The sequence below is a fragment of the Vulpes vulpes genome, chromosome 15, assembly GCF_048418805.1.
Source record: "Vulpes vulpes isolate BD-2025 chromosome 15, VulVul3, whole genome shotgun sequence".
In the NCBI taxonomy this organism is placed as follows: domain Eukaryota; kingdom Metazoa; phylum Chordata; class Mammalia; order Carnivora; family Canidae; genus Vulpes; species Vulpes vulpes.
This window is the reverse complement of record NC_132794.1, coordinates 2650478-2674162: the sequence shown is the minus strand read 5'-3', so window position 1 is coordinate 2674162 and position 23685 is coordinate 2650478. Positions and strand designations below refer to the sequence as shown.

Below are 23685 nucleotides of genomic sequence, written 5' to 3'. Positions count from 1 at the left end.
TTTAGGAGACTGGGAGCGATTGGCCGTGAGTCTTCCAAACCCTTGACTCACAAATGGATTCACAGAGCAATAGGGGGGAAGGAGGAAGGGGTGAGCGGCGTCCCGGGAGGGGAAGGGCCGGCGGAGGATGGATGGGGCTGTGACGTGCTCGCCAGGTTCGTAGAGCCTGTCGCCACCACCTGTGTCCGCCACCCACGCCCAGCACCCAGCACCCATGCCCAGCACCCACACCCACCACCCAGCACCCATGCCCAGCACCCAGCACCCACGCCCACCACCCAGCACCCACGCCCACCACCCAGCACCCATGCCCACCACTCAGCACCCACACCCACCGCGCCGGGCAGGGAGCAGGAACCACCAGCAAGGCCAGGGTGCACTGAGCCCCAGGCCCTGACCCGCCCCGCTCAGCAGCAGGTGGGTTCCCACCTCAGGGCAGGGGAGGAGCCTGTGGCTGCTGCCGGGGGGCCACCGGCTCCTCGAGGCCAGGCCGATGCGGGAGCCGGCGCCGTGTCCCCCTCCTTTAAGATGTGAAACCTGAGTGGAGGCTGGAGGACGCGGCTCGGAAGGAAGGCACTCCCACAGACACGAGCCACGGGGAAAGGTCGAGGGTTTGTTCCCCCAAATATTTTATTTAAATATTAAATTAAAAAACATACACCCACTAATCATTTTGGCATACATTTCTCATGTGAACATAAGAAACAAAATAATTAAATCAGTTATGGTAAAAAAAACAGACTATGTACATCTCAGATCACGTAGTGCCTATAAACAGGCGCCCAGCCTGCCCCACGGCGCCGTGGGGGGAAACTACAAAACACACGTCGCACACGCCTACACACGAGACGCAGAGACACGCGGCTCACAGCAAGAAAGAAAACCTCCGTGAAAGTAAAGTGCTTGTCATGGTTCTGAGGCCTTTGATCTGCGGCGTTAGGACAGCGAGGAGTAGAACAGGGGAGCGGCCTGGTGGGGAGTCAGCCGTGCGGCCTCGGCGGCCCCGCAGGCCCGGGCGCCCCGACCCTCTCTCCGAGCCGGCAGGAGGCTTTGGTGATTTCTCTGCGGCCAGGCACGAGGACAGTCCCCTCCCTGACTCTTGCGACAGCCACAGGGCAGTAGCGGCGGCCGGAGGGCCGGTAGCAGCAAGCTGGGCAGGCGCGCAGACCCGGGCGCGCCCCCCGCGGCCTCCCTGCGCGCGAGGAGCCCCGGGCAGTCTTTGGCTTCTACAAATGCCCACCTTCCCCGTTAATACTGTAGGGCGTAAGAGCCAGAGTGAGCTGAAGGCACCTGGGTCGTCGGTAAGGGCTTGGGGACCGCCGGGCGCGGAGGGGGTGCAGCAGCCGCTCGCCGTCGCTCCGCTCGGGTGGCGCGCGACTGACCCAGCCGCCACCTGAGATCACCTGCCAGGGGAAGGACGCACCTCGTCGCCCTCCTCCACGCCGACCCGGTGCTGGCGCTTTGTCACGTTAACCAGAGAGGAAAATTGAAACCAGGAACACAAAAGAGTGTAGTAAAAAATATAAAAAATAAGTAGTGTATATTTGTCTCCTATTTATATACATGTACAACGTTTGCTTTAAAAAAGGAACAGAGCTTGAACAACACTGATCCGACCTCTCGTTTCATTCTCTTGAACGAAAGCAAGCCTGACACGCGTGAGGCCTGGAGAAGGCAGGGCTACCCCTGGAACCACGAGCCGGCCGCGGGCAGGTGGGGGCGGCCAGCCGGGCCCCCGACCCCCGACCCCCACCCGGCGACCGCCCTGCCGTATTGCACGTCCCCCACCCCAGTCGGTTGTTCTTTTTGGACCCTGATAATGAAATGCGTAAAAACTTAGTTAGCAGCGGAAATAAGATGGGCAGCGGGAAGAAACGTCTAGGGCCCTCCAAGGCACGCAGGGGATCTGGGCCCTGCGCCCCGGGGCCGGAGTCCCAGCCTCACAGTCACCCACCCCTGCCGGTTTCTTCCCGTGGCTCTTCTGAAGAATCCCGGAAACCTGACTCTCGAGCAGTGGATACAAGTTCTCATCTAAAATAAGGGAAAAAAACAAAAACAAAAACGTCCTTGGGGTTCTGATTTCAGGGTGGAGAATTCCAGGAATTTGTAGATTATTTTCTCCTGGGCTGGCCAACAGAGCTTTTAAAAAAAAACAAAAAAACAAAAACGGATGCGTAAAGCAGAAAGTTCACAGTTCTCACTCTGAAGCGTAAATGTTTCGGGAAGTGGAGAATTGCTAACTAAAAATAAAAGAGGATGCTAAACACACACAGGCACACACATGATGGGCACGCGGCTCACGCGCGGTTTCTTCCGAGGCAAGCCCTCCGTGGCCCCCGAGGTCCCCTCCCGCCGCCCCCGACCGACCGTGGTGGCGCTGGCCAGCCCAGCCGAGCCCGGCCGCCTGCGCCCCGCCGCCCTCCTTCCCCTTCCCGTCCACCCACCCCGACACGCCCCTCGATTATTATTTTTCTTCAGAAAGTTTCCAGGCCCTACTCAGAGTTAACATCTGCTCAGTGCAAGAAAAAAAAAAACAAACAAACCAAAAATCAAACAAAAAATAAACTAAAAAGCCAAAACACCAAACGTATTGCTTGTTTCGCTTCTAGAAACGTATTGGCTTCGAGTCCGGAAACATCTTCACATCCTCTGAAATTATTGCTTCGAAGGGCCGGCGGCCCGAGCGGAGGCGGAGGCAGGGGCGGGGCGCTCACTGCACCAGCACGAACGTGCCCAGCTGGCCCGCGGTCAGGTCCTCCATCTCACAGTCCCCCTGCGGGAGCCCCGTGGCCACAAAGCCGGGGGGCAGCGTGGCGGCGGGATGGGGGGCCACGGTGTGGCTGATGTGCAGGTGGGTGTCCAGCAGCCGGGCCGCCGATGCCACCGGGGAGCCGCCGGCGTGCAGGAGGTGGGGGGGCAGCAGCGGGCCGGGCCCCAGCCCCAGCTCCTTCTGGAGTCCCGACACAAGGAGGGCGCCGTCACACGGGGCGAGGACCAGCGGGGTGGCCTGCTGGCAGCCGGGGGGGCCTGCCGGGTGGTGCTGCAGCTGGAGCAACCTGCGGGACACGAGGGGGCGGGAGGGAGAACAGGTCACTGCTGCTCTGCCCGCTGCGCCCCCCGCAAGTGCTGCCACTGGCCCAAAGGGCCGCCCCGTCGCTGCTCACTACGCAAGATGCCGTGTGTGACGATCCCCCGAGCAGTCCTGACATTTCCGCAGCTCGCTTTTGCAGCGGCTCAGAGATGCCCACCAGACGTGACACGCTCACTCCCTGCCCCCTCCGTCCCCCCCAACAGGCGGGCTTCAAAGCGAGGACACCTGGCGGCTCCCACCTCCGTCACCACCTACAGGGAAGCAGGCCCCCTGCCCCCCGCAGTCCTCCCCACGCCGCGCATCTGATTCCACGCACAGGGGACGGGCTCAGGAGCTAAGGTGGCTCAAGAAACCTAGCGGTGTGCAAGGCCTACCGCGGCGAGGGTGGCGGGCGCCAAGCGGGCGTACCTCTGCTGGTGCAGCACCTCTTCCAGGGGGCTCCGGCCCTCCCGGCTGCTGGGCCCACTGCCGTGCAGGCCCGGGCTCTGTGTGGGCAGCTGGAAGGCGCTCAGGCCGCCCCTGGTGGCCCGGCTGGAGGAGGAGGGCTGGCACACCTGGCGAGCCAGCCCCTTGATCTTGTTGAGACCCAGGAGCCCTTTGGTCCTCGCGTTCTTCCTCAGCTGCTGCCGGAAGGCTTTCAGCCCTGCGGGGAGCAAAACCAGGCTGGTCAGTGGATCTCTGTCCCAGGGCGTGTGAGGGTTTGCAGACCTGGGGGAGCCCTAAGGAGGGATCCGGTGCAAACATGATGGGGTAGGTCGATGGCACGCTTTCCTGCGGGGCTCACGGCTCCTCTCCAGTCACCCGGTCACTTCTTACTACAGCCCCCTCGAGGCTAAGTCATCTTTGTTTGATTTGGGGCAGTAGCCCCAACCCAGGGGTGCAGCTAGGCGTCTGGGCAGACAGGAGATCCCTTGTGGAAGGAGGGCACGTGTGGCGCCTTGGAACAGGGAGCGAGCCTGGGTGGGCAAGGGGAGCTGCCTCCTGCAGGTTAGGAACTGCTGGGCATCCTGGCGTCCCCTGGGCTTTTAGGACCAGCCCCCGGGAGACTGAGTTCACCCCAGGGGACTGCTGCTCACCCAGCTGGGCGCCAGGACTGTGATGCCCCCCAGGGCTACAGAGCATCTTCTGGGAAAGGCGGGAGTGTGCGTGAAAGGGGAACCCACCTTGAGTGAGCGAGGTGTCTGATGCCCTCCGGCCTTCCTGGAAGCTGATGGGGAGCAGAGTGACCCCTCCCGGGGCCCCCTGAGCCTGCAGCACTGGGGTGGCTGACTGGGCCCCCAGGAGCGGTGAGGCCAGTCTGAGAGGGGAGCAGGTGCCCACCAGCCCCTGAGCAGCCAGGCGTCCGCTGAGTGCCCCCGGGCCGTCGCCTGCCGAGAAGGTCAGACAGCTGTCGGAGCTGGTGCCCTCCGAAGGGCTCGCGGTGGACGAGGAAATGACTATACCTGTGGGAGAAGCACGTGCTCTTAGGGGGCCCCGGATGCTCCCCAAGGTCAGAAGTGGCCCTCAGCACCCCATAGTTCTCACTGGCAATCTGCTGTGGCCACGGCTGAGAGAGGAATGGGCATGGACACCTCCTCCATGCCTGGTGCGGCCTCTCCCCGGCCCGTGGGTGGCCCATGGGGCCTGACGTCAGGCCGGACAGCCGTGCTGGGCGGGGTCTGTGATGGCTGGAGGCTACCACAGTCTGAGCCACCACCGTGACGGTGCAGCTTCCCCCGCGGCTGAGTGGGGGCTCATGCAGGTCATGCAGGGTCTGGACGGAGGACCTGCCCTCCAGACACCCGGGGGGCAGCTAAGCCCCACACCCTTCTGCCCCTGGAGGGTCACACGTGGCCTCGGGGGTTAAACAAATGACAAATCTGGACCAGTGTAAGCAGAAGCTGCCCTGCAAGAAGGGCACACTTCACACGAGTCGGCGGGAACCTCAACCGTAAACTCGACCCCGGGGCTGAGCTCCAGGCCCACGTCCCTGGCCCACGGGGACACTTACACGGAGGGGCGCACGGGGAGAAGCAGGTGGAGACCTCGGCCAGCGTGTGCCTCCGGGCGGTGCTGCCAGACGGGGGCTTCTGCGCCTCCCGCTCCTCCTCTAGGCCTGGGGCCTGCCCGACCTCCTCACTGATGGGCGCGTCCAGCAGGCCGTTGGGGGAGACGGGTCGGTGCCGGAACACCCCGTTGCAGTTGGCATCCAGGGGGAAAAGCAAGGGCTGGGAAGGGACAGACACGATCCAGTGACTTCTGGGGCTCGTGGGGCCGGGGTGCCACCGGCACTACGGCTGGGAGAAGCCCACCCCCAACAGCAGCCCAGGGTAAGCCACACACCTGGAGCGAGCTCAGGGGGTCACAGTCCGTGTCGGCCTGCAGGACAGACGGCCCCAAGGCCTGGGGCTGAGGACACAGCAGGGAGGATCGGAAAGGGTCACCGGAGAAGGCTTCCTGAGGCACCTGCGGGCGAGCAGAGGACAGACGCTGTCAGGGACAGGGAGGTGGCTCTGCGGCGCCATGAGGAGGCCCCACCGGCTTTGCTGGGGGCTTGCAGACACCAGGTGCTAGCGGACTGGGCTTCCCCGAGGCCACACTGCCCAGGGTGCCAGGGGACGGGGTCAAGAAGCCAGAGTGGAGACAGTTAAGGGACAGGTGGCCACAGGGTGGTGCCCGAGCTCAGCAGAGCCACCAGGCCCGCCTCTGGTCCGCGGCTCACACAGGACCCCCCTCCCCACGCCTAACGGGCAGGGGCCATGACCTGGGGGGTGGCCGTTCGGCCCTGGGAGCGAGGGATCTGTAGCGGGGGCGGGGGCGGGGGCGGCGCAGTCCAAGGCAGAGCTCGGAAGGACACTGCTCCCCCACCTCGAAGCCGCTGAGATCTGAGCTCCTGGGCCTCTGCTGCCGGGCGGGGCCGGGCCGGGCCGAAGGCTGCGTGTGCCGATACTCCTTCAGCCGCTCGAGGAGGAGGTAATAGATGGCGGCAAAGTGGTTGTAGCTGCTGTTCTGCAGGGACTGGGGGAGGCGGAGAGGTGGGGTCAGAGCGAGGCCAGCGGGAGCGGGGTGCAGGCGCCCGCACGGGGTGGTGCCTCCCTGCGCTCACCGAGTGGCTGAGGCTCCCGACGAGCCTGTTCCCAGGGTTATTCTGGGGTGGCCGAGAATATCCCTCGGAGGAGTGGACAGCTGGCCCTTAAATTACCCCTGTTCCCGTTTTAACTCCTCGGGCTAGTGCCTGCTTCTCCTCGCAACGAGCGCCTCTCCCGTCAAAGTGCGCGGGGCGGGGGCGCGGCGGGCCCTCACCTCCACCGTCCTCTGCCGGTCGATGCCCAGGGTGTGCATGATGCCCAACACCTGCTCGTCATAGTGGCCCAGGTTGGAGTTGTAGCTGAGTGCGGAGAGGGCCGGGCAGGCCTGCCGTGGCACGGAGGGGTCAGCCTGCATCCACCTGTGCTGCCGAATCTGGGCGATGGTGATGCGCTTGGTGGGGTCCACCACCAGCATGCGGCGGATCAGCGTCTCGCAGTCTGGGGGACGAGGGAGACCCACTGAGCCCGGCGTGGCACCTGGGCGCACGCCCCCACCCCCACCCGGCCCCATGGCAGCCTGCTGGGGTCGAGACTCCCTTCCTGAGGGCGGACAGACGAGTGGTTCTCCGAGAGAACACCAGGACCAGGAGCAGCGGCCTGGGCGGTCAGCTCAACCTGCTGCCGAGGAGAGCCAGGGGTGGAGGGGCCGGGCCCCTGGGGGCACGCGGTCCTGCTAGCCTGCCAGACAGGGGGCCACTTAGATCCCCAGTGAGCAGGCCAGCGTCCCCAGAGCCGGGGCTGGTGGGGACCCAGGACTAGGCCCTCTCGGGGGGCAGCAGAGCCCAGGCACCGCCTGCCCCGTAAGTAGGGCACTGAGGAAACACCCAGTGGGTTGGGTTTCAGTTGTGGGCAGCTTGTAAACACCCCACGGGAACACGGGGCTGATTCACAGACCTGACGGCACGCTCAGACACAGTCAGGCAGGCATTTCAGGAAATAAATTCCTCCCTCCTCTCCCAAACTCGCATCCCGGTTACCCAACAGTCCCAGCAGCTGGCGGGGGAGACGGCTGGCGGTGCCTACCCTGAGACATGAAGAAGGGGATGCGGAAGCGGCCCTCCAGCACCCGCTGCCGCAGAGCCGGCAAGTTGGGCCCATCGAAGGGGAGCGAGCCGCAGACCAGGACGTACAGCACGACGCCAAGGCTCTGCAAAGGGCAACACGTCACGAGTCAGGCCCACGCCCCAGAACACTTAGCCGTTAACTAGAGTCCGGGCGTCTGACACATGCCGTGCACACGGGCTCCTACCCAGATGTCGAGCTGGGGGCCTTCGTACTCCTTGCCCTCAAAGACCTCCGGGGCGGCATACGGGGGGCTCCCACACCACGTGGACAGCGGCTCTCCTGACTTGTAGAAGTTCCCAAACCCAAAATCTGCGGGATGAGAAAACAGTGAGGTCACAGGGCGAAGGGCAGGGCCCAGGCTACAAAGCCCATGCACGGTGAGCAAGGAGGGCCCTCGGAGGCCTGCGCCCGCCACCCCTCGCCCCTGCAGGTCGGCACTGCCCGGGCTGCGGATGCCTTGCCTGCCAGCTTGATGTCCATGCTGCCGTCCAGCAGCAGGTTCTCGGTCTTGAGGTCCCGGTGAACAATGTGGTGGCTGTGGCAGTACTCAACGGCCGAGAGAATCTGCCAGAACTTCTTGCGTGCCTCATTCTCGCTGAGGTGCCCGTTGGAAGTCAAATAATCTGTGGAGCAACCAAACAAAGCTATAGCCCTAAAATCCAAGGGTCTGGCCACCCTGTGGGGCACAACTGAAGAGCGCTGTGGACTCGTAAGATGGGCGGACCCAAGGGCCCGCAGAGCGACTCCTGACAAGTTACACGTCTGTCGTCAACAGATAGTGAGATAGGTGTGGCTTACCAAACATTTCTCCATTTTTGGCGAACTCGGTGACAATGTAAAGCATATCCTTTGTTTCCATAACCTAAAAGCACAAAAGACCGAACGCTGAACCACACGGAAAGGGAACATACCAGTGGTATAAATAATCCACTTGAACCCCAGTAAATTTTTAACTTCCCCAGCATGAGTGCATCCATTATCTTGAAAAGGGAAAGAAAATAAACACTTCTGCCTTAGAGGAACAGAGATGGGGGTTCCTATTCAGGAAAAGAATAGAAAACGTCGGAGGGGAATTCTCCATCAGCCTGCCCGGCCTGACGCACTAGAAGCCCAACGCACCTGCCCCGCCTGCCCTGAGGCCTCAGACGCGCGGACGCCGCCGAGCAGCAGTGCGTCAGGCCAGGGGCCGGTACCAGCTGAATAATAGATAGCAGACACCCCCTTCCCACCTGCGCTGGCGACGCGGTCACTTAGGGGCTGGGAGGCCGCCGGCCAGGTAAGCGAGCCGAGCCGCAGCGGCCAGCGAGCCGCGCACCGGGCGGCGTGTGTCAATAGCAACAGCCAAGGTCACATACACCCTCTGGGCTCACTTAGGAGAATTTTATCTCGCTTTGAAAACAATTTTTAAAAGAGCTTCAAATCTAACTAATTAGGAAACAAGGTAGAATTAATCTGTAAAACCAAGTCCCGTCCCTGTATTTTAAAATCTCTCAGAGCGGGGCCCCGGGGCGGGGGGAGGGGCTCAGGGGTTTGGTGCCTGCCTTCGTCCCAGGGCCTGATCCTGGGGACCCGGGGTCAAGTCCCATGTCCTGCTCCCTGCATGGAGCCTGCTTCTCCCTCTGCCTGGGTCTCTGCCTCTCTCTCTGTGTCTCTCATGAATAAATAAAAAAATCTTAAACAATAAAATAAAATCTCTTGGAGGGAGACACAGGGACAATACATTCTTAGAGGAACAGACTGCTTTCAGGTTCGAAATGCAGTTGTTCCTCAAAAAAGACACTTTAAAGACAACTGCATGCAGCCGTAAGTCTAACACGAACGTGAATCCAGGGCAAGAGTTTTAACCACCCTGGCGCTCAGTGCGTGCGGCAGAGTCGCGGGTGAGACCACGGTTTGTCCCTGTCCTCAGCTAAAGAGACGGACGGAGGAGAGCAAACGGGTTTTGAGTTTCAGAAATCCTCAAGGCAAGAGGGAAGTGACTCCCCCGAGGCTGTGGGGCCTGGGCCAGCTGGATGAGAAGTACACACCGTGTCAGAACCCGGGGACGGACCTGCGTGGCTGTCCCACGAAGCCTATCCCCTCCCAGCCCCCGACCCCCCGGGGCGCAGCGAGCAGCCTCGCCCCGAAAGGACCTCTAACTCTGATGACGCGGGCAGCGCCGTCTAACTGGGCTGCTCCACACAATGGGTCAGCGGAGGGACAGGAAGACCAGGAAGGTGCACGCTGGCTCATCCCTCCAGCAAAGTCAAAAACAGGGCTCAGCCCACTCCTGCGGAAACAGGCCAGGCACATTTCTCAGACGCTGACATCAGTGACCATGAGGAAACCTCTTATCAAAGCAGCACAACTGAAAAATGACACAGAAGCAAAACACAAGCCGGGTGGATGGTGACGGGAGCGCCGCACTTAATGACTCTGAGTAAACTGTCATTCAGGGGGACACAAGCCCAGGTGACGCTGCTTCCGTGGCATAGTTTCTATTCTGATTCCTCTCCTATCACACTGGACATCCAGGCTTGCCAACTGGACACACGCGTGCACACACACACACGGGGCCATATTCATCCCAGATTCACAGGCCTCCAAGACCACCAGTGAAAGGAACTTAACAGCCAACACAACTGGATGGGACACTACTGGGGACGTGCAAGGAACCCCTGCTCTGCGAGCAGGCCCCCCTCACCTGCACCAGCGGGCGGCTGCCAACGAGACCGCTTGGCTTTGCTGTCCTAATTCAATCAACGCCCATACTCCAAAGCTATAATGTATTAGTTTCAACACGATAACAAAAATAAAGTCACAACAAACCAACAGGCGGGACAGGGTGAGGCATGTTCTTAATGTGGATTAAATGTCAAGTCCCCCACTTTCACCACGGCGAAGGTATTTTCATCTCTCCAGTCTCTGATGGGAGAGTTTAAATGGGAAGATGAGCGCTCAGTGCTGCCGTTGCAAGTTTACAGAAGCCGGTAAGAGCAGCCAGTTTTAAAGTTTAATAATTATCTCCAAAGGCGGAAGTGTCTCGTTGCACTAAAATCTGTCCTTCTCCGCTAAATGTCTGACTTGTGGCAATACATTGACCTGGTGGGTTGTTTTCATAGTAAACTAAATGTAAACAACCAACCTCTACGCATCTAAAACCGGAATGAATGACAAGACTAAATAAAATTCTAACGAGGCAAATCTCAGTTACGACCCAAAAGCAAGAAAATAATTGGAAATACATCTGAAGAGCTCACAAAAATCGATCTATTTACCCTACACAACCAACTCCCAGGCTGCCACATATAGCCAAAGAGGAGCAAGATTCAGAAACTGCAGACTTATTCTTGAAACTAATGCACTTGCCGGACATAACAGCAAAAGGCAAACTGGAGTCCTTACCTGATAAAGCTTTATGATATGAGGATGATTCAGAAGCTTCATGATCTGAACCTCACGATATATTTTCTCCAAATTGCTTGAATCTAATCGGGTTTTATCAATTATTTTTATTGCAACCTACAATTTTAAAAGAAAGGATATTAAAAAAAAAAAAAAAACCTTCCATTTATATGTGTTTTGCAGCTTAATCTCAAAAACACTTTATGTCCCCAAAGGGTCACCAAAAGTTGGCGGGGGAATAACCAAAGTAACCATGAATAGTGCTTGAGCGAGCAGGGCAACCCTGGGTTATCTGGTCGTTACTCTGCTGTCCCCTAACATCTACACAAATCACTCAGAATCATGATATAAAGCATCTTCTCTTTGTGGAGCTGTCAGCGCTGAGACACCCCACATGAACCCCAAGGACAGGGATCTGCCAGCGGCCCCCAGGATGCTCCCCCCACGCACCTGGGTTTTGGTGACTCGATGGCGGGCCAGCTTCACCACCGCGAAATTGCCCTTGCCCAGGGTCCGCTCCACGTCGTAGAAGCCCACCCGGAGGGGCTTCTGCTGGCCCTGGCCGGAGCCCGCGGGGGCCGCGCTCAACTCGGACATGATCACCATGGCTCCGCGCTGCACCTGCACCTGCACCTGCACCTGCACCTGCGGGCCACGGGCGCTCAGCGGACCCACCCAGCCCTGCACCCCGCCCCGCCCCTGCTACCCCCAACTCCGCACCCGCCCCCGCCCCGACGCCCGGCCGCTCCACTCCGACCCCAGGACCCGCGGCCCCACCCCGCCCGCCGCCAGCGGTCGGCTCCATCCCGACACCGAGCCCCCGGCCCCACCCCCGCCCACCGCCCGCGGTCGGCTCCATCCCGACCCCGAGGACCCCCAGCCCCGCGGGGCGCCCGGACCCCCCCCCGCCCGCCGCCCGCGGTCGACTCAATCCCGACCCCCGAGCTCCTAACCTCTTGGGGGACCCGGACCCCCGCCCGCCGCCCGCGGTCCGCCCCATCCCGAGCCCGATCCCCCAGCCCCGCGGGGCGCCCAGACCCCCCGCCCGCCGCCCGCGGTCGGCTCCATCCCGACCCCCGATCCCCCAGCCCCGCGGGGCGCCCGGACCCCCCCGCCCGCCGCCCGCGGTCGGCTCCATCCCGACCCCCGAGCCCCTAACCTCCTGGGGGACGCGGACCCCCGCCCGCCGCCCGCGGTCGGCTCCATCCCGACCCCCGATCCCCCAGCCCCGCGGGGCGCCCGGACCCCCCGCCCGCCGCCCGCGGTCGGCTCCATCCCGAGCCCCATCCTCTAACCTCCTGGGGGACCCGGACCCCCCGCCCGCCGCCCGCGGTCCGCCCCATCCCGAGCCCGATCCCCCAGCCCCGCGGGGCGCCCAGACCCCCCGCCCGCCGCCCGCGGTCGGCTCCATCCCGACCCCCGGCCCGCGAGCCCCCGGGGCCGCTGACCTGCTCCCGCCCCCGCCCCCGCCCCCCGCCCGCCGCCAACAAAGGGGAGCCCGGCGGCGGCGGGGCGGGAGGCGTCCGGGTCCGCGAGCCCCGCGCCGCCCCTACGGGCCCCGGAGCCCCGGCCGCTCCGCCTGCGCCGCAGCCTCACCTCCGCCGCCCCCCGAGCGCCGAGGCCGCGCCGCCGCTGTCCCCGCGGCCCCCGCCGCCCGCTCGGCCGCTCGCGCTGCTCGGGCGCCTGCTGCTCGGGCCACCGCCGCCGCCACCGCCGCCGCCGCCGCCCGGGCCGCGCCGCATGTCAGCTCTGGGGCCGCGCCGCGCGCTCCGGCCGCACGCGCAGCCCGCCCCGCCCCGCCCCGCCCCCGCCGCCCAGGCCCCGCCCCCCGCCCAGGCCCCGCCCCCCGCCGCCGCCGCCGCCGCCGCCGGAGCGCTGCAGCCCATTGACGTCGCGTTGACGCCAGCGCGACGCGCGGCCGCGGGCCAGGCGCAGGGAGCGCGGGAGATCGGGCCGTTGCCAAGAGACCGGCGGCTCTGACGCGCGCGCTGATGGGGCCGTCGCCCTGGCGACCGCGGGGCGGTGACGTCAGGGGCGCCGGCCGCCCGAGGCCCGCCGAGGCCTGCCCTCCCGCCCGCGCCGCGGTCCCGCCGGCGGGCGCCCCCTACCGGGCGCGGCGGGCGCTGCAGGCGCTGCGGGCGCGGCGGGCGCGGGCCTCGGCGCACCTCCACCTGCAGACGCTCCCCCGCCCTCGCGCCGCGCCCCCGCCCGCGCTCTCCCGCCGGGCCCGCTCCCCGGGCGGCCCCCGAGCCCCGGCAAGCGATCGGGGCCCGGTTTCCATCGGAGGTGCTCGGCCCTGGGCGCGTCTGCTGGGGGAAGGAGCAGGGGGCGCCCGGGGAAGCTCGCAGGCCGCCCCCTCCCCCGAGGCTCTGTTGTTCAGGTGGCGACCCCTGAGACAGGGAACCTCAGCGTCCCGGCCCACCTGCCACCTGCTACCGACCCCACACCCCGCGGGGGGCCGGGGGCTGGGCCGGGCAGCGCCGACAGCGATGGGATCTCGGCCGGCCCCTCCCGCGGCGCCCCGGGGCGTGGTCCCGCTCGCCCTGCCCTTTCTGGGTCACCTCTGCAGGTCAGGACCTCGGGATGAGATGAGATGAGATGCGGGGACGTTGTCAGGGAACCCTCGGGCTCTGCTTTGATGAACAGCAGGATGGGGGGGAGGCCGCCTCCCGTGCTGCAGGTGGGAGTGGGGCCTTCGGGTTCCTGGGACCCGCCTGGGAAAGCCAGTTAGCAACCCCATCAAGTGAGGCGGTCATCTGGCAGGTGGCCAGTGCTGTGTATGCAGACAGGGAAGGACTCTGCTCCTGGGGCTGGGGGGGCAACGCCCCAGAGGCCGCAGGAGGACTTCCTCTTTGCCAGCACTGCACACTTTGCAGGCCCTGTGGGTGGTGACTCCAGGGGGGCCGCTTGCTTCCCCAGAGCTGCAGGGGGGCAGTCCTGTGGGGTCTGCACTGGTGCACGACCTACCCCCACACACACCCCCCGCCCGCAGCCTGTCCCTAGTAAAGAGGAGGCTGGACAGGCCGCCGGCGGCACTGGGTGACCACCTCCATGGTACTGCTGCTCACTTCGCCCCCCTTCACGCCTCCGCAGAAAACAAAACGTTCTCTAAGGGAAGACAGAGGCTACAGGTGAATGGTACCTTTCGAACGTCAGGCGTTAGGAGGGCAGCGGTGTGGGATTTAAATTCTGCATCTCGCCTGGAATCATTTTGCCGCGTGTTAAAGGAAATGCTACTTCACAGGAGGGGCTGGGGAGCAAGAGTTAAGATGGATGCAGAACCCACAAGCGGTCTTCCGGAGGCTTCCACGTGTGGGCGGTCGCCTGGAGACGTGGCCGGCCTGGCAAGGGTACCGGGGAGGACTCAGACGTGCTTCTCCTGATGCACCGTCGCCAGCCAGACCAGAGTTCCCCGTCGCCCCCTCCCTGGGCTGTTGCTGGCGGCTCAGTTTGTTTCTTGAAAGGCCTCTCGAGGGCACCAGGAACCCCAGAGTTTTCCTGTCTTTCAAAGGTGCGCTCATTATCTGTCCACCAAGAATCCACCAAGAATCTGGAGTATTTTTACTTTCTGATTCGTTTACAGCGGCTTTTCTTCCCTTCCGCGGGTCCCCCTAATCTGCTCCTCGGGGAGCGAGACACAGAGAGAGGAAACCAGGGCCCTGGGTGCACTCACCTGCTGCCCCTCATTCTGTGACCTCAGGACTTTCCGCAGGCTCATCCAGGGGACTTCCAGCAAACCGGGTTCCTCCACCGCCCTCCTATCCCAGGTTTAGCCAAGTCTTCTGAAAGGTCACAGGTGTTTTGCAAACACCTGGCTGGCTGTTTGGAAACATTTTGTCATCGCTGAACAAAAACTGCAGGCAACAGAGCCAAGCTGCCTTCCCAGAGAAGGTCCCTGGAGCTGGGCACCCCGGCCCCTCTACTCCCAGCCCGTCCTGAGCTTCCAGCCATCTGACCAGCCCTGTGTGGGCTGCGGCCACCCCAGCCCTGGGGCGGAGAGGGCAGGCGGAGCAGAGAGGGAGTCTGACCTCGGAATGGCTGTCGTGTCTCCAGCGGGGTTCCTCCTGGCACCCCCATGAATTTGCCGTTGATGGGCCTCTGCTCCCAAGTGTCTTTGATTATTGTTTGCATCCTGGGCACATGGAGGCCAAAATTCCTTCCAGAATCCTTGATTTCTTTTCAGATTGCTAGTCTTGCGTGCTTTGCACATGCTATGAGGGAGAAAAAAAAAAAACCATAGCGTATGCTCAGTGGCTGTGAGCAAGTGATGGGACGAAGTCTCCACTTAACAGAGTGGAAGAAATGCTCTCAAACTCTGCAAGAATGTACCTCGGGCGTGTGTGTGTGTGTGTGTGTGTGTGTGTGTGTTTTGTATATCATTGCAGATTTAGGGGAAACAGTAACTCGGATTTCTTTTCCATTCAGAATTTCTTAAGCCTGACTTAGAATTGCAGTATTTCTGGAATTCATCTTATTGTTTTCAGGTCTTGAGATGGGGAGACCTCGTCAACAGGAAGTGGGTGTCTTTAATATTCACACATTTCTGGCCGGGCACCCGGAGTACTGAGCAAGAGCAAGTCACAAAGTTCTCGAAATAATAAGTGCACAGTGGGGTTTGAAGACAGCGTTTATACGCACGAAGGAGCGCACCCAGCCTGTCCCCGGGGGGTGCGCTAAACCTGCTCCCTCTGGATTAAAGGTGGGGGGCGGACGACAGCGCCCCTTTCAAGATAGCTCTCCCTTTGTCACCAGAGGAGCAAGACGAGGTGCTCCTCCTTCTGGACACTCTCCTCCTAGATGCCCGAGGCCCTCTGTGTCCTGACGGCTGTTCTGTTTGGTGTTGTGTGGTTTATCGAAGGCATCTGCCCGGTGATTTCAGGTATCAGGAAATAAGATGGGCTGCCAGTGGCATCCTCGGGCCTCGGGGCCGGCCCTGGCCGCTCCTGCTGCGGGTGACATTTGTGGAGCTTGACACACGCACGCTGCTTCAGGGAATCACTGCCCCTGGCCCGGGGTTCGGCAGGTGGGGAGAAAGCCCTAACGGTCAGCGGCCAGCCCGGCTCTGACGGTATCGCCTCCTGCGACCCGCTCCTCCGCGATGCACTTGGTCTGTGCCTACCTTGGTGACAGCCGTGCTCTCGGTCCAGGCCCTCTGCACCCTGGGAGGGAGGCATCCTGGTCTTAGGGACACTGGGACCGGGGTGTGGGCCCTGGGGAGGCCTGGAGAGGCAGCCCCCGGACAGGCAGGGTGGAATTCCAACATCCGAGGCACATGCATACACACACACACACACACACACCAGCAAAAGCCTCCTCTCCGACCAGCTGGCTCTCGAGTCCAGAGATCTAGGGCTCTGCTTCCCATTTCTGTGTTTGAGGAATCAGGTGGCTAATGGGGTGGCCCGATATTAAAGCAAGGCTGTGGTTGATGCCACACCTAGGGACCCAACAGACCTTCGGATGCCGGTCTCCCTGATGGATGCTCTGCAGACAGCGGTCTCCAGGAAGCTGGCCGTGGGAGGATACCCGGACAGGGCAAGGGAGCACCAGGAGCCTGAAACACAGGTATCAGGACTTATAATTTAAGAAAAGTAACACCCAGAAGCCTGGTGGGGGTGGTCTCAGGGCCTGGTTGCACCCCCAGAGTAAACCAGGTGACATCAGTGGGTGGAAGGTACCCGTGCCTGTAAATGCCCCAGTTCCCGCCCTGGTACTGGCGATCCCAAGCAACTGGGGAGAAAAGTCCCAAGTCCTCCACGTTGTAGAGCGGAAGCCTCTGGGGTGCTCCAGCCTCGTGTAGACCAAGACCCAGGCCCAGGAGCCCCTGTGTAGTCACGTCCCTTATTCCGGGCTTCGTGCAGGCGATGTACAGAGCACCCCGATTCCTTCTGGGAGTAGCGATGGTCTCCGACGTATCCACCAGCATCAAGCCTGGAATACTCCTTTTTATGACTATTCAGTCATTTAGAGACCATGTGAGTTCCTACTGTTTGTCAGAACTGTGAACAGGCGTGCGCCCAGACTCCGGCGTGGGCAGTGAGCGGCGCGCCCGCAGGGACGGAGTGGGCAGGGAGGGGCGGGTCTGCAGGGGAGGGGAGGTCCGGGCACGCGGTGCCCCGAGTCACCCCTCGGGCTCCCGAGCGTCTGCCAGGTGCCGCGCATGGTTTGGGAGCGGGAGCACAGCAGGAAGGGAACAGACAAGGTGGCTCCTCTCCAGGGCAGGCGTCTAGTTAAGGAGACAGACAACAGGACATGAGATGACGGGGAATATGCTTTCAGAAGCTGAGCCCGAGGGGAAGAAAGTGTTTCCAGGCGACAGAGCAGAGGGGCTGGGCTGGGGACAGGGCCTGGCACAGGGGGCTCCCTCTGGGTCCCCCAAGAGAAGGCAGAGGGTGTGGACACAGGCCACAGGGGGAGGCAGCTGAGGTGGGGGGGAAGCAGGCGAGGGGGATCCGAGCCAGCTCCCGGGCTGGAGAGGCACAGGGGGTGGGATCGCTGACATCACTGGACGTGCCAATGTGCCATGTGGCTTCTCTGGAGGTGCTTGGATGGGGACCGCTGTGTCCTAAGTGGGGATCTGGGCTCCAGCAGGGGTGAGGCATCGCCAAGCAAGGGTGGTGGCAGGGAAAGAGGCCAGGATGGGGAGAAAAGAGTTTGGGAAGTCCCCCTGGCAGTGGCCAGGTCCTGAGCGTGGCTTCCCCACAGGGAAGGAGGGTGTGAGCACGGGGGTGTGAAGGGGTGACGGGGAGGGGGAGGAGGTCCACGGGGCGGCGGGGGGAGGTGAAGTGGTTTGCCCAGCCTAGACCCTGCAGCAGATGGAGGACTCTCCCGTCCAGCCCAGGGGCAGCTTCCTGGGAGAGCCATGGGAGGACAGGCAGTGACAAGGAGGCGGGGCACGGGGTCCCTCTGCAGCCACAGGATGGATCCAGACACTTCTGGCAATGCCAGGTGGGCACAAAATCAATAGAAAATGTAAGGTAGGACATTTAGAAAATGCAGAAGTACCTAAAGAGGAAAACAGAAACCACTAGTGATGCTATCGCAGTGAGACAGTTGTCCCCCAGCCCCAGCCCCATCTTTTCATTAAAACAGCGTGGACACCCTTTCCGCCGGCCTTTTGCACCTGCCGCGTAGGGAAGTGCCGCATTCAGGGCACCGTCACCGAATCGGGTTTTAGTGGCTGCCTGTGTCATCTCCGATTTACCCCCCTGCTGTCCTCCCCTCCGGGCCGACACCTGGGTCCCTCCGCCCAGGCTCTCCTCTGACATCCCCCGGGAGGAGGCCGGCTGGGAGAGGCTGCGGCTCCCCTGGCTGTGGAGAGGCGGCCAGGGTCACGACGGGTCACCAGCGGCGGCGGGGACCACGCGGCCTGCAGACCCGGGAACCCGCAGGCGCAGGCTTGGGGGCCTTGGGGAGCCGAGCACACCTCATCGCCCGGTTACCAAGGCGACGCGGAGGCCTCCGACTGCCCAGGAGGACGCGCGGCTCCGGGCTCCACACCGGGCTCTTGCACGCGCAGGGCCTGCCGAGGTGCCTGGTTTCCGTGTTTGCAGGATGGTCGTTGTGTTGTTCGTTTAGACGGAAAACGCGGAGGCTTACGTCGCGGGGAGGGAAGGACGTCACGGGCATCAGGTAGTAAAAGTGACCGGTAAGCTGGCGCCCCGACCGCGACAGCTCCCAGGCACAGCGTGAGCGGCAGTGAACAGAGTGGGACAAAGCACAGTGGTGCTGGCAAAGGACAAAGCCCCGCCTGTGCTCGCGTCTCCACCGTGGTCCCCGCGAAGCCAGAGGGGACACAAACTGGGGTGGGGGAGAAAACAAGACAGCTCAGCCCCAAGCTACTGGGAGTAGCGGCAGCCGAGCGCGGGAGGCATCCGGGTGTCCACCGCAGGCTGTCACAGCCCAGCTCCCGCCGGCCCCGTCCCTGGCCTGGGCTCCCACGGCCCTCAAGTCGGCGGGACGAGTGCAGCAGAGGCTTTCGAGCCCCCCCGCCCCCCTGCCCAGGGCAGGGAAGGCCCACGAGGGGCAACTTTAGAATAATAGGGCAAGCTCAGGAGCGGGGTATTCCAGAGAAGTTGGCTGCAAGGGCATGTGGTCTGTGGGGCCGTGGGGTCACGGAGACGCCCAGCCTGCAGCTGGGGGGCTCAGCTGAGCAGGGCAGCCTCCTGGGCTGGCAGGCAGCAGGGGTGGGGCATGCGGGCAGCGGACCCTACACAGGAGCATGAAAGGAGGTGCCTTGTGTCGCCTTGGCCTCTGGCCCCCGAATTGACTTCCCCTGACCATGCTTCCCCCCATCTGTCCGCTCGGGGAATGCCTCCCTCTGGGTCCCCCCACCTAAAGCCGGGCCACTCAGGGAAGGTGCCCAGACAGGGCCCGCCACACCTCCCCTCTCCCTTCCGGGTCCCTCCACCCCTCCTGGGTGCTCCCCCCAGGCTCCTGGGCCCCAGGCTCGGTGCTGCGACCCTGCTCCTTCCAGGCCTGAGCCGGCGTCCTCCCCGAGGGGTCCCCGGGGATACTCCACAGCACCCCCAGGCCCAGCCACTGTGAGTCCTCAGGTCAGATGCTCTCTCACCCTCTGGCCCCAAAACCAGATGAGGGAAGGGGAAGAAAGGACGAGGACGGAGACGTTCGGGTCCTAGAGGCAGGAGTCTTTGCAGGATTCCTACCGGCTGCAGGATGGGGTTCAGCGGCTCTCAGGACACCTTCCCCCCGTCAATCAAGAGCCTGCACCTCCAGAGGGAGGTGTCCAGATGCCCCAGGGCCCGAAGTTTGAAGCGGGCATGGTCAAGGAGGGTCATTCAGGCCAACTCGGCTCGCTCCACCCCTCCCCATCGGGCTCGAGGTGACGGTGAGGTGGCTCCCGAGGCCCTGTCATGGCAGGAAGGAGCCTCAGACGCCTTGGGGGTGGGTGGGTGGGTGGGGAAGCACAAGATGTCGCCTTGGGGGTGGGTGGGTGGGTGGGGAAAGCGCAAGATGTCGCCTTGGGGGTGGGTGGGTGAGTGGGGAAGCGCAAGATGTCCCCTAGCAGCGTAAATGCTTTTCTTATTTATTCTGATTGCTCTTTATATACTGAGAATATGAATCCTTTACCTCTTTCTTCCATATCTTTCTCATGGCTTGTCTCCTGATTCTCTTCCTGGAGGCCAATGCTGTCTTTTGAGTTGTGTCACCACCACGGTACCCCTGCCCTACAGCGGTCTGGTGTAATGACATTAATTCAGGGGGTTTGGTTGGGCCGCATTCCCTGGGCGTGAATGATGCCACCAAACAGCAAAGGAAAACACCTCTGGCCAGTACCTCAGTAAACGACTAAGCACTTAAGAGCTTATCTTGGGCAGTACAGACGTCACAGGTGCACGCAGAAGCCCGGAACCGCCCCGCACCCAATAAAAGCACAACCACGCCCACGACGGCTCCCGAGGTCACGGCAGTAAAAGGAGACAAGGGCCAAGGGCTGCTCCTCCAGATGCAGGGCACAGGCCCCCGCTAGCGCTCGGAGATGTGATAAGGGGTGGACTCGGAGCTCGTAAACCCTGTGACGGGGTGCCCGAGCCTCCCAGAGGCTGGCACCGCCTCCCAGAGGCAAGGGCTCCAGAGGCCCAGCTCTGCAGCACCCTCCCTCCAGGGTCCCGCGCCCCTGCACCCTCCCTTTGCTCCCTCCCAAGGCAGTGAGCATGCCCATGGGGACACTCAGCTCCTCGGCCTGGTCCCTGGACCCTGTCTGCGGCCAGGATCCCAAGCCCAGACTGGAGGCTGACATTCCAGGGTACCGGAGCGTGGCCCTGTGGGCCCGGGGACAACACGTTCCCTTCTGCAGGGCTGCCGGGGGCTGGGCCTGCGGCGGGGACAGCGGCCAGGTAGGCGTGCAGGTGGCTCCCGGGGCACTTGTGGCCCATGCCACTGTCTGGAAGGAGGCCTCCCCGGGGACACCCCTCAGGGTGCGGGGGGGATGGGGCGCCCCTTCCACAGCCCGGCGGGAGGGGTCTTCAGGGCAGACAACACAGCCCAGAGAGGTGACTGGAGGGACGGGCATGGGGACGGGTCGGGAGACAGCTGGAGCATCACCTCACAGAGGCTGACCAGCCCCTGGTCCTGCCGAATGGAGCCTGGGGACTGGGACCTGGGAGCCCTGGGGGTCTGAGTCCCAGTCTGAGTGGAGGGCAGGAGACGGAGCCGTGGGGGCCCCTTCACCCGAGCACCCTGCACGCCTTCCTCCCGGGGGCCTCCTGCATCCCTCCAGATGCCCAGCTCCTCAGGAGGTGGCCTTGGATTGTCCCGTCGGGAGCCATCCAGGCCTGCTGCCCAGGTGGGGGCACGGCCAGGGAACAGGGGGCCCCGCGGGGGCCGCCCTGCACACCCACCCCTCCTGCTGCCTCTCCAGGGCCGCTATAGGGTCACCGTGTTGTTCATCTTCGGCCCAACAGGGGACCAGGCCCAGGGCTCAGCCAGGACAGGGAGGCCTGCCCCCCACTGTGTGTTTGCCCTGAGCCCTGCACCCCCACGGAGGGGCCCAGCTGTCACGGAGCAGCATTGGGGAAGGATCCCTGTGTCTCTGATTTGGGGACAATCCCGGCTTCCTGTCATTTTATTATATTCAGGACACATGATTTTCTCCCTTTCAGAGACTTCAGAGAACTTTACAAATCAGAAAAATGCTTGCAAGCCTGCGGGGTCAATCTGGCTGGCAGGGACACTGGCCAGCGGCCCCTGCACACACTCACGCTCTCCCACACACTGCCACACTTGTGCTACACACGTGTACACACGTAGTAACGTCCGCAAGCCCCCTCCACCACCCCGTCCTGTGTGGCCCGCCCTGCCTAGCCACCCTGTGTGTCCTCAACCCCGGGACACCAGTTGTCACCTCCATTCCTGGCCACCTGGCATCGCTGCAGGCCTCCCGGCCAGTGGGACACAGTCTACCACGTGCCCTCGGCTACACCCCATGTTTACACGCCGGCCACCGTTCACACCGGAGGCTGCTGCACGTGCTTCCTGCTGGGAAGACTGCAGCCCCGAGGCCGGTTAGGACAAGGCCGGCCAACGTAGGCACCCTCAGCTGACCCGCCCGGTGAGCTGGGTCCCCAGGCTGCAGGAAGTTCCCCGGGCTGGGGCTGGTCGCCCGCAGGGTGGGGTCCTGGCTTTGTGGGGCCGGAAGGACAGGCAGGAGCACGGCAGGCAGGCCCGGGCCCAAGGCAGCCCAGACCCCATCTGCCGAGGGTCGAGGGCGCCTGGAGGGAGATGCTGGACAGCTTGAGCGGGAGGGCGCCCAGGGAGCAGGGCTGGGGGGGGGGGTGACGCTGAGCCCGAACCGGCAAGATGGTCAGAGGCAAGAAGAGGGGCCGGGGTGGGGGGCGCAGTTTGCTCCAGGCCCCTGCCCAGCCGGAGAAGGAGCGTCCACCGGCCGAGTCCCCGGCCCACTCCGTGCACGGCCCAGAGCTGACCCTAACAGCCCCAGGACCGCGGGCAGCCGCCACGGGGGGCTCCTGGGGGAACCTGCACGTGTTCTTGCATCCGGAGCACAGGTGGCAGACTGGGGGGGACTCCCCTGCAAGGACCGGAGCCAGGGAGCCCGGGCGGGCCCCTGCAGGACACCCCCAGCGTCCCGGCTGCCCCGCCCCTGTGCCCAGGTCCCTGCCATCAGGCACCACCCGCCACCGCCTGACACCAGCGATCCCGAGCCACCGGCAGCGGCTTCTCTAGGGGTCCTGGGTTCAAGCCCATTTTCCTCAGGGGCATGCCTGTCTCTGGCTTGTCCCTCTCCTGAGCACCAGGTGGGCCGCGGGGACAGCAGACAGCGGGCTCGTGGGGAGCGGTGATGTCACTGTCCCTGCCCCACGCCCTTCCGCCCTGCTCGAGGGCGTCCTCGGTTCACAGGCTGCTCAGCCTGTCTGAACTCCGGGAGCAAAGTCCCACGGTGCTGATGGGGGTGGCGGGGTGGGGGGTGTGACCAGGACACGGCTCCGTGGCCATGGAGGCACCACATGGGGGTGTGGTCTGCGCACCTGCCAACGGCCGGTCCCCTCGCAGCCTCCCTGCTCGCTGGGCTTCCTGGGATCGCCTGCACGTAAACCACCCCCACCCGAGCCCTTGCCTCAGGGCTGCCTTGGGGCGGGAGGAACCCCAAGTGGGAGAACTTGACTTCACTCCGAGCGGGGCAGGGGCCCCAGGCCCAGCCCCTTCCTCTCCTCCCCTCGCTAGCTGGGGGAGCCCAGGCCGGGAGCCGGGCAGCAGGGAAGCGAGGGTCGGCTCAGAGCAGCTTCCAGAAGGCGGGGCCAGGAGGGCGATGGTGTCCGCTCAGCCGCAGCAGCCTCGTGCTCACGTCTGCTCTGCGGTAGCAAAGGCTCCAGGCGCCGTGAGGCCGTCCGCGCCCCCCCCCCCCCAGAGCCCATGAAGCCCCCACGTCATCTAGCAGATTAGGTTGGGAGGAAGCTCTGCTGCAGCCCTCGGGGGATTCCATGGGGGAAGAGGTGTGGAATCTACTAGAACACTGCTGGGAGTGCTGTTCCTCACCTGCGGCTACGACCTCGTGGGACCATCCAGCAGCTTCCTGGGGATCCACCTTCGGGAAACCCCTCGCCCGCATTTCAGGTACAAATTGAAATAAAACACAAGTGGCTGAGGAACTTTCTTTGCATAATAAATTCCCCAAAGGATTCCCTGAACCGCGGCCTGGCTGCTCTCGCTGGGCAGGGGCCTTCCCGGAAACAGGTCAGGGGTGACCAGGGGCCCAGCACGGGGAGAGGACGGGGCCAGTGGACGCCCTCGGGCCAAGCACGAGGTGCTGACATCTGCGGATCTGTCGTGGGGACTCCGCCGAGGCCAGGGCGACACAGCACCGCCAGGCAGAGCAGCCCCCCGCCCCCCCCGCCCGGCAGCCTCTGCGGGGCGCAAGCAGGAGCGGCGCCCTAGCGCCCCGGGGCTTCGGGGGCTGAGCCTGACCTGCCCAGTGTGGTCCTCCTCGAAAAATGGGGGAGCCTCAAGGTGCCACCCCCGCTCCCCCCACAGCACCAGAGGGCAGGGAAGATCGCATCCGGGTGGGGGGTATTGCTTTGTAAGCTGTAACGTCTACGTGAA

At 63.3% G+C, this 23685-nt stretch overlaps 1 protein-coding gene and 1 long non-coding RNA gene across 4 annotated transcripts; both read right to left on the bottom strand.

The window, feature by feature from the left end:
• Nucleotides 1-593: 593 nt before the first annotated feature.
• On the bottom strand, nt 594-12354 carry SIK1 (salt inducible kinase 1). Of its 2 annotated transcripts, none has more exons than XM_072739465.1 (14): nt 12205-12354; nt 11059-11253; nt 10609-10725; nt 8023-8086; nt 7686-7847; nt 7409-7533; nt 7183-7306; nt 6374-6597; nt 5939-6088; nt 5414-5536; nt 5082-5298; nt 4255-4533; nt 3500-3734; nt 594-3056 (listed from the first exon to the last, which is right to left on the bottom strand). In XM_072739465.1, exons 2-14 carry the CDS (start codon nt 11212-11214, stop codon nt 2711-2713), a joined length of 2322 nt encoding a protein of 773 aa, XP_072595566.1. In that variant the 5' UTR covers nt 11215-11253; nt 12205-12354; the 3' UTR covers nt 594-2710. The 2 variants fall into 2 exon arrangements, with proteins under 2 accessions (XP_072595566.1, XP_072595567.1); XM_072739466.1 differs by having other exon boundaries at nt 11059-11257; nt 12203-12331.
• Nucleotides 12355-12453: 99 nt separating this feature from the next.
• On the bottom strand, nt 12454-23506 carry LOC140595686 (uncharacterized). Of its 2 annotated transcripts, XR_011997496.1 has the most exons (6): nt 23122-23506; nt 16063-16162; nt 14637-14819; nt 14282-14427; nt 13751-13949; nt 12454-13322 (listed from the first exon to the last, which is right to left on the bottom strand). It is a non-coding gene; the product is annotated as an uncharacterized lncRNA (long non-coding RNA). The 2 variants fall into 2 exon arrangements; XR_011997495.1 differs by having other exon boundaries at nt 14282-14819.
• Nucleotides 23507-23685: the final 179 nt, after the last annotated feature.

Bases quoted from the DNA above. Each gene is read 5' to 3' on its own strand.
- SIK1 (XM_072739465.1), bottom strand. From the start codon at position 11,214: ATGGTGATCATGTCCGAGTTGAGCGCGGCCCCCGCGGGCTCCGGCCAG. The intron at 8,087-10,608 runs GTAAGGACTCCA...TTGTGCTTTTAG, and splicing joins ATATCATAAAGCTTTATCAG to GTTATGGAAACAAAGGATAT. The intron at 4,534-5,081 runs GTAAGTGTCCCC...CTTCTCCCACAG, and splicing joins CTCCCCGTGCGCCCCTCCGT to GTATAGTCATTTCCTCGTCC.